This window comes from Lathamus discolor, chromosome 8 (assembly GCF_037157495.1).
Source record: "Lathamus discolor isolate bLatDis1 chromosome 8, bLatDis1.hap1, whole genome shotgun sequence".
In the NCBI taxonomy this organism is placed as follows: Eukaryota; Metazoa; Chordata; class Aves; order Psittaciformes; family Psittacidae; genus Lathamus; species Lathamus discolor.
In genome coordinates this window covers 2,115,024-2,130,510 of record NC_088891.1, presented here as the reverse complement: position 1 = coordinate 2,130,510, position 15,487 = coordinate 2,115,024, and the positions used below count along the sequence as shown (strand labels likewise).

The 15,487-nt window shown below is 39.8% G+C and overlaps 1 protein-coding gene across 13 annotated transcripts in view; it reads left to right on the top strand.

Moving 5' to 3' along the window:
• Positions 1–13,035, top strand: part of IQCH (IQ motif containing H) — a 70,118-nt gene extending 57,083 nt beyond the window's left edge. For 6 of the 13 annotated variants that reach the window (XM_065688176.1, XM_065688177.1, XM_065688175.1 and 3 more), the window contains 5 exons: positions 4,075–4,242; positions 6,661–6,786; positions 8,144–8,205; positions 10,429–10,537; positions 11,881–13,035. In XM_065688176.1, the coding sequence (XP_065544248.1) occupies positions 4,075–4,242; positions 6,661–6,786; positions 8,144–8,205; positions 10,429–10,537; positions 11,881–11,982 (567 nt within the window). In that variant the 3' untranslated portion in view covers positions 11,983–13,035. Of the gene's footprint in view, positions 1–1,540; positions 2,862–4,074; positions 4,294–6,660; positions 6,802–8,143; positions 8,206–8,826; positions 9,129–10,428; positions 10,538–11,880 lie in introns of those variants that run through there. The other 7 variants (XR_010614537.1, XR_010614538.1, XM_065688178.1 and 4 more) reach the window with 7 other exon arrangements.
• The last annotated feature ends 2,452 nt before the right edge of the window (positions 13,036–15,487 follow it).

Here is a 15,487-nt window from a genome sequence, read left to right as displayed (position 1 = left end):
GTGTCATTCAACCTCTTCTTTAAAAATAGCAGGTGTGCTCTTTACAAGAACACAGGCATAGACACTAGGTATATATAAAACAGTTAAACTGGAAAAGTAAAAGCTGTAATTTATTAACTTTAAGAATTTACTACTTCTTAAGCTTATGTTTTAAAGCTGAAGCATTTTTACGGCAGTGGTAAAGATTTTCACTATGGAGATATCTGTACCATGAAGGCTCTTAAGATGTGCACACTGAAGGAGAGCACCTCCTGGCAGCCTACGCAGAAAGGAGCGATTCCAGACTTCATCATGTTTCCTTGGACAAACAGGCAGGAAGTCCTGCAGGATGTGTATTTCTAACTACCTTTTTTCCAGTGGTGGGATTCTGGAAAGGCCTCATCTGTGCTTTGCTTAGTTCATCCTAAAACCACTCTAAAAACTACCTAAAATTTTAACTACTGCCTCTAATTTTTATTTTTTTTGAAAAATCGTATGTCATCATAAACCCCCAGATCTGATTATCTTTGCACTTCCGTTTGCTGTTTGAAAACCAGACATCAATTCTACACTTCACAAGTGAGCTCTCTTCAGTTTCTGAACACAACTGTCCTTTAAAGTCCCCAAATGTCATGTGAAAGCTCTTAGGTTATGCTCATTTTCCAGTCAATCTTATCAAGATGTGACATCTGTGGTCACATATACCTATGACTGCATACATACCCTTACTGTATATCCTCAGAAAATAAGGATGGACTCAAGGAATAGATATTTGTTAATCTCTATGATTGTATCATTCTTTATCTTTACTTAAACTTGCCCTTTGCATAGGCCTCCTTTTAACAGCTCCTTATTTACTGGAGGAGATGATAATTCTCTGTTATTAACTGCCTAACCTCCACAGACATTGCTTTATAGAGTATGGAAACAGATTCATAACATTAAACCAAATGAAACCCAAACCCACGAAACACCCCAGCTCAGGTTTTCAAGACATTCTAGAAGCTTTTGACACCCAATTTATATTACTTCAAAGGAAAACCCACTGCAATCTAATGGATGATGTAAGAAGCAGCCCCCTCTCCGTTTGGGAATACATATTGATATATTACTGGGGAAAGGTGCCCACTGCCTACTTCCAGAGTAAGAGCACTGCAAGCAGGTCCATAGCTGTTGTCTCCTCACAGCTCTGCCCGCCAGACTCTGCTGTGCTGAACTTCCATCCTTGCTCAGAACTACCACAAATGCTGCCTATTGCTGTAATTTTGGGAAGAGCACTCGTTGTCTTCAGGAACTGGAATGGGACTTAGACTATTGTTCCACTGAAGAATTCAGTCAAGTAGTTAACTAATGATCCAGCCTGCATTTGAACTCATAAAATGGAAAAAATATTATCTGAAAAGGAAGTTAGAGTAATTTCCTAGGCCCTGTGTCTTTCCCATTTCTGGGAAAAGGGGATTTAAAGGGCATTTCTGGATTTCCATGTCAAAAGGGAATCCCCTGCTAGGATAAAGCTGGAATCTTATGCCATCTGATCCTCCTTCCTTTTTCTCCACAACAGGGATGTTCTGGGACACAGCCAGGGCAGAAAGGGACACGGCCGCACTACAACGTTCTCCAACAATCCCGAGCCAGGAAAAGAATCCTTGGGGGTGATCCCAGCTGGCACACAGGAATGACCATTTGGCTGCTTTCACTTGCAGTAGGGGTGGTTCAGCCTCAGGCCCAGAATGAAAGGAGGTGGACAGGTGGTTTCCAGCCACGTTTGCCTTTCTCCCCCTGTGCTCGTGGAGATCTGCACCTTCTCTTTAGAAAAAGCAAATAATATGATGACTTTATGTAGAGCATAACTGTGACTGAAGCTACAGTAGGTGTTTAGAGCTCTCCTTCTGTACATTAAAGACTTACGGGCCGGGGAGGGGATGAACACCTGCCTTCATTACATGGCAGGGCATCAGTCCACCTTGTACATCTGAGCCCTTGATTCTGAAGCCAATGGTGTGGAGGTCGTTGGCCTGAGATGATGAAGCCATGTCTGAAACAAGTTGAAACACTCTGAAAGTGAAAAGAAACTCTTTAAACTGGCATTTGTTTCGCCTCATGATCTCTGGCATGAAAGTTGCTCTGTTAAAAGCTTTTTCTCCTCTTCCCTGTGTTATAGTCCCTTCCTTGGGGAAAGATGAGGCTGGAGCCATCCCCTGGTGCTGTGGGATCCAGGAATGATTCTGTATCTTCTCAGAGCAGTGGCTGGGAAGCGCTGGCAAGGTGTTAGAGCCAGGTTGGCATGTTAGGTTTTGTTTAGATTCTGTGAAACTTGTCATACAAGTTATTAATGGGTCTCTTCTACATCTGAAATGAAACCAATATCACTTGCATGTACTTCAGTTACTGACAACACGGGGTTTGTGGAGTAACTCTTGCAGAACATACGTGGTATCACATACTTGGTATGGCTTGTCTGAGTCTCTACCAGAGTGTGATGAACTTGTCTCAGGCTGATGGCTGTTTTTGTTTGCCAGGCTGCATTTCTGAATGCTTTATCTGCTGTTAAATGCTCAACCCATTCTCAGTGCTGCCAGAACATGGCTCATGTAGTTACCCAGTCACAGGGACATCTTTGCTTAACTAATGTGGTTTTTTCTACCTCAGCCATTTTATGTTCTAACTTCAGTCACACTTGGCCTCCTCTATTCATGCATCACCAAAGCCTCCAGATAATGCTGATGTAGACTTTGAGGTTAGAGCAATGCAGGTGTAATATCAAGGTCTGGATTGAGAGCCACCAGTTCACTTGGAGCTAGTAAACAGTTCTTGGGTATCCAAGACTTTCAACAGTCCCTGGATCCTTCATCTGGCTCTGCCACTTCTTCCAGGACATAACTGTAAGTGAGACTCTAAACTCAAGACACCTTGGCTGTGACTGATTTGTCCATAATATTTATGGAAATTAATGTAAAGCTTCTAGAGTATGTACAGTTTATGATTATTCAGCTCATTGAAAAGGACAGCACAGACTGGAGAAGTACAAATCGACAGGAAAGTTCCTTCCTGCCTTGCAGAAGTGATGATGAAGAATAAATTATTGAAGAAAATTAAGCATTATAATTGGGGAACGTTCCCCTATTACTAAGTAAAGGCAACCATTAGCATCTGATTTGCATTTTATACCATGCAGCAGGAAATATTTAAGTTGACAAATAGGATATTTAATACAGCAACAGATACTTGGCAGTTAGATATTAACAACTGTTACTGATGTGATTTATTCACCATTATAAAAAGGCATTACTATGTGCATATAATTCTGAAATTAACTCCAGTTTACCAAGAGGCCTTGACTGCTTGACCTCTTAATATCCTTATAATGATGCCATTTACCATTCAGAGGCTTATTCAAGTCATTCACTGCTAGATTTTTTTAAAGGGGTCCACTGTAGGACAGACAGTTGTGTGTGTTAACATTTCTCATTGGAGTAGTAGGCACAAGCATTTTTTAAGTGGGGAAAACTCACGGGGTTCATCCAAGATCAGGTTATTGGGAGCCTCACAGAAGCAATCAATGCTACTTCCTTCTGCTGCGCCCTCAGTACGGACTGGACCCATGGATCCTCTTTCAGGTTAAAGCCATTCTCCCTTGTCCTGTCACTACCTGCCCTTGTAAAAAGTCCCTCTCCAGATTTCTTGTAGACTCCCTTTTTCTATCTCAAAACACCTATCTGTAACTCCAAATTGACTTTACTGAACACTATTATTCTTTAGATGAAAAATGCAGGTGTGGTGTGTAGTATTTAGATAATTGCAATTTTATACGATGCAGAGTTCACAGCTGCTGAGCTCATCTATCTGCTTTTATTCATCATTGCTAAAACCTGGGTAGCTAGCCTGGTTTTGGCTGGCCTAGTTCATTTTCTGCCTCGTAGCTGATACAGTGCTGGGGTTTTGGGTTTAGGATGAGACCAACGCTGAGTAGTGTTTACCCTAACCATGGACTTTTCATCTCTTCATGTCCCCAGCAATGGAGCCGGCGGCACAAGATGTTCTTTCACCCAATTGCTCATTCTTTTATTTTAATGCACCTGTCTGTGCTTGGATTAGGTGTGGGCAACAGACCTTGACCTTTGCTATAGTGACCAGCTGGCCTTGACTCAGCTCATGTTGTATGTGACAGATGGAAACCTGGATTGCACCTCCAGCCGCTTTGAAGTATCTCTTGGTTCAAAAAAAATGGAAAGCCAACGTATTGAGCACGAGAAGACAGAAACTGTGAGCAGCAATTTGGTTACAAATAAGATTATGAATGTAAACTACTAAAAGGTAAAATCTGTCCTAGATCACTACTCTAGGAGCTGAATCTGCTCCTTTCGACTTTAAGCTGCTAATTTTAGATTTTTACAAGGCTAATACAGGATACCAACATATCAGAAGTTAAAGGAGAGGTTCGGGATGCTTATGGGCACCTGATTATTCCTCCTTTGTATTCAGTAGCACTGATTTGTGGTAGTAACTAAGTCCTACATATTTCAGATAATTTTCAAGTTGTAAAAAATATGGTAGCTTACATGCCGCAAGAAGAAGGGAGGAGGTGAAAGCACTGCCCTGACCATAGGAGTAGGTTAAAAGCAGCTGAGATGAAAGCTGAGCCTTCAGCACATGAGTGCTGATTTGAGATCAGAAACTGGAACCTGGAGTTGTGCCCCAGCTGTGTGAGATATGCACAAAACAGGGTAAAACAGTCAGGACAGCATCTGCAGAAGGATTTGGTCCCCAAAACCCCTCTCAGCTCTCACTTGAGTTAAACCCAGATCTTGATTGGAACTGGATGGGCTTTAAGGTCCCTTCCAATCCAAACCATTCCAGGATTCTGTGAGAAGTCAGATAATAAGAAGTGTATGTATATGTTCATATCTATATACACACATAGATGCAAATTTACCCACGTTGACAGAAGATTCACAACTCCCTGTTTTTTTCATGGAGGAGGAGAAGGAATGCTAGCCCCATTCCCAAAATGTCATAGTGCTGTAATTGAGAGGTTAATGAGCTCTTGATCTATTGTTCTTGTCAAGCAACCACTTTTAGTAGGAGACAAGTAAATGAGATCTGATTAGTCCCAGTAGTACAAGTTTTAGAAAGGAAAAGTAATCAAGTGGCAACTTTTTTTAATTAAAATTCTGTCAGAATTAACATGAATTGTCACCATAGCCTTGATTTTTCTCCTTTCTGTCTTTCTGAGGTTTTTACCTCCTGAAGAGTTAACTACAAAAACACTCAGGAAAATATCTTGAGAAGAAACAAACAAATCAAGAGACAAATGCTTTTACAGCACATGATCTGTAATGAATGATTAAGTAAAACACTTTGTGTAAAATTATGATGTTAATAATGATTCTGTCCCTTTTAATTTATTAGATCTTCTCAGTGCTGGTAGGCTTGATTTTGATGAAACGGAGCAGCACCCGAGTTGCTGTGATGGTTTTATTTTTAGAAATGCTTCTTTGAAAGAACAAATTTCCTAAATACTGCTGCTACTGTAATTATGTACAAACCCAATCACTCATTATAGTTAGGATACATTATCTTCTAGACAGATGAGGCTAAATAAGCAACACATTAATAATTCATCCTGCAGTTCATTATGCATGTGTATGCATGCTTTGTAGCTGAAATAAGCACCTCATCAACCTGATGCCAACCCTTAAACAATAGTTCTGTGTTATTGCAGCCACAGCCGAGTTTACGCTTGTTAAACTGCTGCTTGGATTATTTTATCAAGCATTCATTTATTTGTGGTCCCCTACTGCAGAGAACAGATTTTGGAAGCTCCTTTTTTAAGTTAATGACTTGAGCAATGGGTGTTATTAATTCTCAGAATATTATAAACATGATTAATTTTCAGGCAGAGATGTATTAGATAAGGATTTCAACTATGTCAACTTAAATGAGTCAATGTCAAAACAAGTATCATTTTAGTAAGAAAATACTGTAAATTACACGCTTCAACGTGCAGTATCCCCCCTCTGAACAGTCCAGTATTAAAATCAACATCACAGGAAAGCCTTGCTTTAGGGGAGCATCTCTGTTCTTTAGTCCTGAGCACTGAGGAGAGTTTAAACTTCAACACAGTGCTGGTTTTCATCCATAGTATCAAGTCCCCTGGCATCAGCTCTGTAGCTCCTTGGAGTCTCCTCAATGACTTGCTGGAAAAATTACACACTCTAATGTCAAGGGGGAATGCTCAGTCTTGGAAAATCCCAATTTCAAATACAACTCATTATCTGCTTTGGAATTTCTCCTATTGGAAGAGCTGGCTCCAGAACAATACATGTTACCATAGGGCAGGGTGGATTCACTTAGAATGACTTAGAATTCACTTAGAATGACTTCACAGGGCTCAGTTACTGATGAAGCTGTGGAAATATCAAAGCGTGGTTCATAAGGAGTAATGGTGTAGACCTGCTCTAGAATGTCAGGTCTGACATACAGCGTGAGGTGAGGACTGAATTTTGCTGAATGGAAATGTCTGTGTTCAATAGACACTGTGATGGACAGGAATTCCTCCCAAGGGAGTCTTACTCCACACTTACATGAGTTCACTGAGAAAAAAGCCATTTAAATAGTGAATTGTTGCTTTCTGATCTAAACTGGTATGAAAATAAAGAATCCTGTATGATTTTTCTCTAGCCTGCTCCAAGAAGCAGCTGGTGTGCCGCAGCAAGCAGCCAACTGAGGCACTCCAGCCTTGCAGAAACCTACTACGGTGTTTTCCTCCAGACGTGTCAAGCTTGTGGGGTTGGATTTGACCTCCAGGTATGAGCAGAAAAGGTTAGCAAATACCCTGCAGAAATTGTGTGTGTAAAGCCCTATATGGTGAAACCCATCAGTACGATGTAAAGATTAAGTGTTGTGTTTACCATAATCTAATGTTTAAGTGTTCTGTTAAAAACACAGTGTGGTGATGCTCTGCAGTTTTGTGAGGAGGGCTTGGTATAAATCAGAATTATTTTCAATTGCTTTTGGATGCTAATTAATGAACTCTTAAATTGCACAAAGGTCTTCAGCAGCTCCTGTGCTGATGAGTCTAACCTTGCAACTTGCCCGTAAGCTTACTTCAGCTGGAATGCAAGTCTTAAAGAACTAAGAATCCATCTGATGTAGCGTAAGAGTGGAGCAGTGAAGGATGAAGAGGATGACAACATGTTTATGTTATGCAATAGGGGGTGAGATGGATTCTCTCTGGGAGACCATCAAGAGAATGCTGTGCAGATCTGCAGTCACCCAGAGCAGTGCTCGGGTCTTCCCGAGAGCACTTGGCCATCATATGACCCTTTCAGACACCTCTGTACCCAGGAGAGAAGATAAACCTTCAGAGGTCACAAGGTCGGGTAATAATGGGAAACAGAATGACGAATGAAGAAATGAAGATGCAGCCTGTGCTAGGGAAGGAAGTGCTTAAGGCTCTGAACACAGTTGTAAGGGAATGAAATGTAAAAGCATTTAGGAGACATTACACCAGTCAGAACAGAGGACAGATTTCGGATCCTAGAACACAGGGCTTCACTGGGAAAGGCAGAGCTTGGAGTGTTTTCTCTAAATAAATCTTCCCCAGGGATGACACCTCACAATGATACGTGGTAACTTAGCACTAAATGCAGGTTTTGCTGCTCTAGCCTGTATCAGGCCTGTGAAGAACCAGAGCAGAAGGTTAATGCGAGTCCATGTCCCATGTATATCTGAGATGAAATAGAGGTTCTGAGAACAGGAAAACCTAAACATATTCTGTATTTCAATGTAAGTGTCTATAAGCTTTTAGGGGTTAGCCTGTCTCTTGATAAAAATAACCATAAGGAAATAATTTTTAAGATACTTACCATCTTCTACTGCTTTGGAACAAAAGTATTTGGTACTGAATAGACTCTGCTGTATGTATTGTATTTATATAAACCTAATGTATTCTTTACGGTAAAAGCAATATAAAGGTAATGTATTCTCTACAATAAGTTAGAGCAATAATCTGCTTACACTGAGCAGTAATCCATTATGCAGAATTCAAGCCTAGCCTTTCTTAGCTATGGGTATGTACTTACTGTCCCAGTATAATACATTTATTATCATTATCACTATTTTAGGAATAATTAAAACAACTTTTTGCCTTTTTATTTAACAGGAAAAACAGGGAACAGTTTTTATACTGTATGAAGATCAGCAGCGATACAGACTGGGAATGATGTAAGTATACACAGCCAGTTCCATGGGGACATCTTGATGTGAAGGGAGCCCCACGGCAGCCTGTCCCCCGATGAAGGTTGGGAAGTAAACAATCGGGACAGCACACACTCAAGTTCACTGACTGTCACCTCCTGTTCAGAAAAGCAGAGTGACTTCTTCTAAGATTGGCCTTCTGAAAAGTTTTAGGGAGGCTTTCATTTTAGTAATAAAAAATACAGGAATGTGCTTAGATCAAAGCCTAACGGCTGCAGACTAAACAACACAGCAATTATCTAGATGCACTGTCAGCTGCAATCTAGCTGTGAGAGCAGAGGGATTAGCACAGGCTTGCTTTTACGGGCAACATTATTAAAAACCTAACTACACGTGACACAGAGAAGGTTGGAGTTGAATGCCTTTTCTATATTGTTCTTCACAAGGTGATAAACAGCACTCAGGCAACAGCAGATCCCATAGTTTAGTAATTCTTTAGACATCTGAACCTTTCCCAAGAAGTCTTAAGAAAGTATAATGTGCATGAATCTACTACACACTGATGGAAAACCTCTCAGAGAGAATTTATATAAAGTTTAGTGACAAAACAAGATGTAATGAATGCGAGGCTGCAAGCTCTGTTCTCAGTCTGTTCTGTAGTCTGGTGCTGGAGCTATTTCATTAATGACCTGGATGAGAAAACAGCTTCCTCAAGTGCTGGATGTGACTGCAAGTATTTGGAAGGCAGGAATAGAATTCAGAATGATCTCAGCAAATTGAAGAGACAATATGAAAAATAGAAATACATTAAGGTGGAACCAGCTGCAAGAATTACACTGTGCTAGCAGTAATGAATACAAGGAACAATCAGCTTTGCACAAGAGGATCTGTGAGTTACAGTGGTTCACTAACTGCCTGCGAGCCACCCTGTCATCATCTTATGGAAAAAGGTAAGCAGAATAACCTGGAAGGCATGGGCAGTAATCCTTCCATTCTGCTCACAGTGGAGATGTTGAGTGTTCTAGAAAGCATGACTGACAAGGACAAATTAAAGGGGACTGGAAGGAGGAGGAGGAGGCAGAAGTGAGATCTGTTAACAATCCTTACATAAAAAGCCTCTGCAGGAAGGAAGAATCCCATCTCCATGTCTTGGGTAGTAGGACAAGAAAGTAAGCTCACTTGCAGCCAGGAAAATTCACGTTCAGCATTTCTGATAGTAAGGGAAGGGAAGAACTGATTACACCGTTCACTGTGGTCACCACTGACAGTGTTTAGTAACAGATTAAACAAACCTCTGTGAGGGTGCTACAAGTAGCATTGATCCTGCCCTGGAACAGGGAAGGGACTAAATGAATCCTGAAGATGGTTTCTGAGGCTACGATTATTGCAGCCTATACTGAGCTCCTTGTGCGTGAGGCGACTGCTAGTACCCAAGCAAGTCAGCTTGGTTTAAAGCTTAGATGAGAGACACTGCATCATACCTGCATTTCTGCTAACTACTCTGGAACAACGCATCAACAAAACAGTACCTCCTGGATCACCAGATTGACCTGGCAGTTAATATATTACCATAATACTCTCAAATATGTTTGCCATGTGTTCTGATCCCAGATTTGTGTTCCCTCAGATTTCCAATGCAAATCTGCAGTTGAAAATACTTTCAAGACTATTTCAAGAACAACATATCACTGAAATACCTGAAACATCTGTGTGAATTCTCATCCAATTTACTACATTGGAGATCTACTATCAGTTCCACTCAGTAACTGAGGTGCACTCTTCCTCAGCATAGTATCTTGTTCCATAAGATCATATCTATTACATCTGTATGTACTACTGAGAAACCAAAGCCTCCAAAGCTACAACTAAAGAGATGCTGATAACTGCTGCAGTTTCTCTCAGATGCCTTTCATAAATTGTAGGCAACAGTTCTTATGAGCTAATCTCTGTGTTTACAGTATTCTTCTATCTCTGTCCTAACTCAACAGTAGCCTTTTACATGGAGTAGTTGAAACCTAACTGCTTACTTCTGCTAAGTTGATTAATAAAAATTATTTATTGCACAAATCCTTTCTGTTGACAAGTTAAAATGGAGCCTCATCTTTCATATCTCCCTGAAGATTGCCACCTTGTGAGATTGAAAATACTCATTAAATTCCATCACCAGACAGGCACAAATGAGAGGGCGATTGTTTTTAAGCATGTGAGGGGAATCATTGGTAAACTCATTTGTTTGGATATCATTAACAGAACAATTGGAGAAGATCTCCAGGGGGTCCTCATGACCTTTGCTCGCAATCTCTTCATCATCCATCAAGAAATATCAGCACCTAATATGCAAGGCGAGACCAATTTTAAGGTGAGGTGTTAATTAACTAACGATCCTGGTTAATTTCTGTACAAGGGCTGAAAATACCTCATGCTGGATCATAAACAAGTGCTAAACCATTCCTTTTTTATCGTTAGCGGTATGTATTTTACACTGTCTAGGTCAAGATAGCAAGTCTCCCAAGGAACCTGTTAGTTAAATTTAAGTTTGAAACTTTTTCTTTGATAAGAGACATACTTTAGTGTGAAATGATTTGTAATGTAATGCTCCTTACTGTCCTTTGTAAGAGGCAGGGAGCTCTTGGCACCGCCTCAGACAGGTCTGTCACAATTGTCTGGTTTATTCTAGAGGGGCACCATCAAAGTAGGAATCCTTAATTAGAAACAAACTTCTCAGTTTATAGTAGCTCCTTATACTATTAACATGGATTTCTCTTAAGCAGGCAGCCCCTGTGTGCTCCACCCATTAGTTCACATCCTTCACCTCGCCACCATTTTCACAAGTCAATTTTGTTCCCAGTTTCCCTGTGCTCTGAGGCTCACGCAGTGCCTGTCCCTCTGTGCCAGCAGATGCCCTGTGGCAGCCTGGGGGGCATCAGGACAAAGCGCGGGGCTCCTCACTTTGGGAGCATTCCCCCTGGGGCACCCACCTTTACTCCAAAGCTCCTCAGTTATGACCTTGCTGGCAAAAAGCAACTGTAAAGCAGAAATGAATCCAACCCCCTGCCCTGAAACGCACACCCGTCACAATACTGCTTTTTAATTCCAGAGAATAGCTGAACTGTCCAGAGGGAGCACTCTTGCTAAACTCCATCACCTTTAACTTCATAAAAACTCGCCAAGATTCCGCCTGAAACCATTTTGTAACATGGGAGCACCATGTTACAGACTTGTACCTTAACTTGCATATTTTCTACCAGGTTCTTTCCTATGGTGACTCTGACCGTACTTTCCTCTGCCAAGCGGAGCATGAAGTGACAGGTTTAGAGAAGATATAATTAAATTTCAACATGTTACAGAATAAACAAAGAAAACCTTTTTCCAATATGAGGGAGTGAAAAGCAACCACTGAAGTACAAAAGGGAACTCTTCTTCATAGTGACTTAACAACGATTTCCATATGTGAAATAGAGCAACTGTTAGCTAATCAGAAATAACAATTACAATGAATTGTATTTATTTACCTGAGATTTGTATGTATTTACTAATAATTCCCACAACTATCCCCAAAGTAACAGTAAATTTAATTGGTGTATCATGTCTTGTGTAACACTGGTTACCTTTGTAAGGCAGGTGCTACCAGATGTGCATTTTGGCTGCTGAATTTCATTATAATGCCCATTAAATAACTTGTATTCCTTGAATCTGTTGCAGATGGCAATTCAAGATATCAAAGCAATTCTAGGAATTACAGCAGAAAACAAACTGAAATTGGAAGAGGAGCAACCTTCAGCAGCAGATGCTCTGAAAGAATAGTTAACGGGAAATGTTTAAGTGCCTTATTCTTTATGCTCCTGGAAATGCTTTCTCATCTGTAAGAACAGGCTTGGTTTTCCTTCTGCACCAGCATGTGAAGGAATATTAACTGAGAGAACAGTTCTGATTTCTGAGCATGGTGTTTAAAAGAATATCCCTGCTTTCACAAAAATAAACTGCTGAAAAGCAGAGGATCATGATAAACACCTCTGTTCATACTGTCATTACTGAAGTACAGTATCTTAATTTGAAATCTTATCCATAGAAGCCATGCTGTCTTTGTTACCAAATCAGACAAAGAGATAATGCTCCACTGAAGAGTCCTGTAACCCTAAATTCTCTTTCAAGCCTCCTTTATTCTAAAACACAGACTTCTAACATGAAAGTAGGTCCAGTGTTGTTCTGCCTATAAATACACTTAAATGCCATCTTAGCAGTAAGCCCACAACCCAAATTCCTCTTTAGAACTGATTGTCCGTATTCTCTTTTCACTATTTCTTTTGTTATCTACAGATTCTTGAAGCATTTTTTCATGTTCATTTTCAAATTATCAGAAATACTAGCAGTATGACTAGTTCAACAATGGAGTGTGAAGGGACCATCAGAATTATACTTGTACTACGATTCCAAATGTACCACGACTTTACAGATCCATCTGTCCATCAGGTAGATCCTGTATTTCAGACACTGGTGACTTTTTTGTCATCGTTTCTGTGCACTGTTATGTTAAAGGACTACAGGTACATTTGTAAAATTATCCACCACATCTCTCATATCCCAACAGGCAACACTGTTAATTTTACTATGGAGAGTACATCTTATCCACTGGATGGATACTGCTGTCCAAGCATGTCAGCTATCTTTGAGATTACTTCCCAAAAAGCTCAGGCAAAACCAACTTTTAAGACAAACAATGGTCTTTGATCTGTTACCTTCATAAATAACCTTTTGTGTTAATGTTTTTCTCTTCTGCTTTGATCACAGAAGTAATTATTGCAGATGAAAATGTTTGCATAAATGCTGATCCCTGTTTCAGATAAAACTCTGAAAGTATTTTTGTTTGGTTCTTGATTTTGTTCCTTTCTTACACGTAATCTCAATACAGTCTTGGGTTTGGGTATTCCAGCACCCACAGATTTTTCTAACAGGAGATTTAAACAGTGAATGAACTTCCTGGAAGTGTCTATTCTTTACGGTTAGAAATGAAAGTAACAGGTATTTTGGGATGTGGTATGTATAATGATCTCTTGACTAGAAATAATGTACTAAAAGGGATAGTATATCTGCTTATTAGATCTAAAAGGTAAGATATATTTGTTCTCTGTTCTACTTTGAGGGGCTGCAGAAAAGTATGTTGAAGCATTTATAAAGCAGTCTCTCTTGTTCTACTGCTAAGCAGCTCTTTGTAGATAGATTCCTCACCCAGCTTCACGCCCAAGCTATGGAACTCCCCGGTTTGCTCAGCAGAAGCAACATCCTAGGGGACAAGGAGGCACGGGAGAGCCCAGTAGTACCAGCCTAGGAGCCAGCTAGTTTTGTAAGGGTTAAGGAAAATTAAGCCTTGATCCAAGCCAGAACAACATAAGGTCTGAGAGGCTCATTAGTTCACTGGCACTTAATAGACTGTAGTGTCCTAGGAGTAAACGAAACCTGCACTTCCTTATGTTTTGTTCTACTCTGACAAAAGAAAACTGTACCCGTTTTTGCAGGAAACAAGTGACCTGAAAGTTCCTGTGGTGAGAGAGATTTCTCAGTATGTGCAAAGTGTGAAATGTATTTTGAGGGGGGAAAAAAAGTTTTTAATTACTATTAACACTTCTGAGCGTTGAGCTGATGGAAGGATTGAAACTGCTTTACAGTCTCTCACATTCGAGTCCCATGCTGGTGGTGCCAAAATTGTATTTTTTTTTTTCTAGCAATACAGCAGATGTAAAATGAAATTACAATCTTTAAAAAAAGAAAATGTTAGATATAGTCATGATTCTCTTGCTCACACAACTGGATTATTTATTCCCACCCACTAAAGGGTTCTTGAGCTGCAGTTTGAATTTCATGGCATGATCTAGACTGGGAAGAAAACAGAGTAAGTGTGAAATGGAGAGATAAAAGGTGGCTCAGGTATAGCTCTCATCAGAAATTGCCCAAGAATAAAACAGGAAGTGGGCATTCAGCCCAAGTTTCCACATTTAGAATGAGCACAGAGCAAAATAGTTCATCAGCACAACCACTTCTGGAGGTCTTCTGAAATACTCACCCTGCCCACTTCCTGAAAGATCTCCAGTACCTCATTCAGAGGGATGGATCAGGAGAATTTTACCACCTTCCATCTAGGTTAAGGTAACAAATCTCTGGAATTTTAAGACTAACCTGGCCCTCAGCATTTCACACTAATTATCTAACAACACTGCGAAATGTCACAATGAAACATCAATCCCCATTTAACAAATCACCTAAGATGTACTCCCCCTTACTATACACTGATCCTTTCCATTTCAGTTTAGACTACAGATTTTGTTACAGCAACCAGATACTAAAGATAAGGAACAACAATCATCGACAACCTTCATGAATGTAATTTAATATATCATCTCAACTGAAGAACGGTTAGACTGGTTTTTAGTTACATCACAAGAATATGCATTTCAGGAGACTATTTTGATGTAAAAATTATCAAACTCTACCAGAATGCAATGAACACAGAGGCCTGAACTGGATAAACATTATTAAAAGACATTTGGAAGAATGCTTTGTAATGCTTCCTCATTAAAAACCCTCATCTTTAGGATGTTTGGTCAAGATTCTTGCATACTTAAAAAGTATGCAATGTTTTGCTCTGCAGTTGTAAATACAGATGCTACTTCATTCCATTTGCTTCAAGTAGAGGTGTGAGGTTATGCTGCCACAGGCAACACAAAGTTAACAGCAAAGTATCTTGAAATAAATAATTTAAGAATAAAAATAATTATCGTATACACTTTATAGCAATAGCTTTGTAAGAGATAATTTTGACCATGAAATAGCAGAATATTACTTTTAAAGTATGTTACCTTAGCCCTTCACCACAGACGGTTGCAGTATCCGATTCCAACTTTTCTATCCTCAGTTATTGTTGCCACTAATAAAGAAAGATATTAAAGTTAAGTATATGCTCTGTTATAGGAAGGGGAACCTAAGTCAAATTTATTACTGGCAATGATTAATAATTACTGGTTCCACACATATGTACTACATTGCAGTACATAAATAGGGTACACTGCAGAGTAGTAATTGATTAATTAGCACGTTCATACATAGCTCAATGGTTTAAGATTGCTGAGTTTGACATACTGCTCACAATTATTAAAAGGAAAAATCTGTTCCCATTTCTCAGTTTTTCTGTACAGGTTTGTGTACTTTTTCCCTCAAACATAATGTTTAATGGTTCAGAAACGTGCTTTTTATTTAGAGAAAACACAGAATGGTTGAGGTTGGAAAGGACCTTAAAGTTCATGCAGTCCCAACCCCT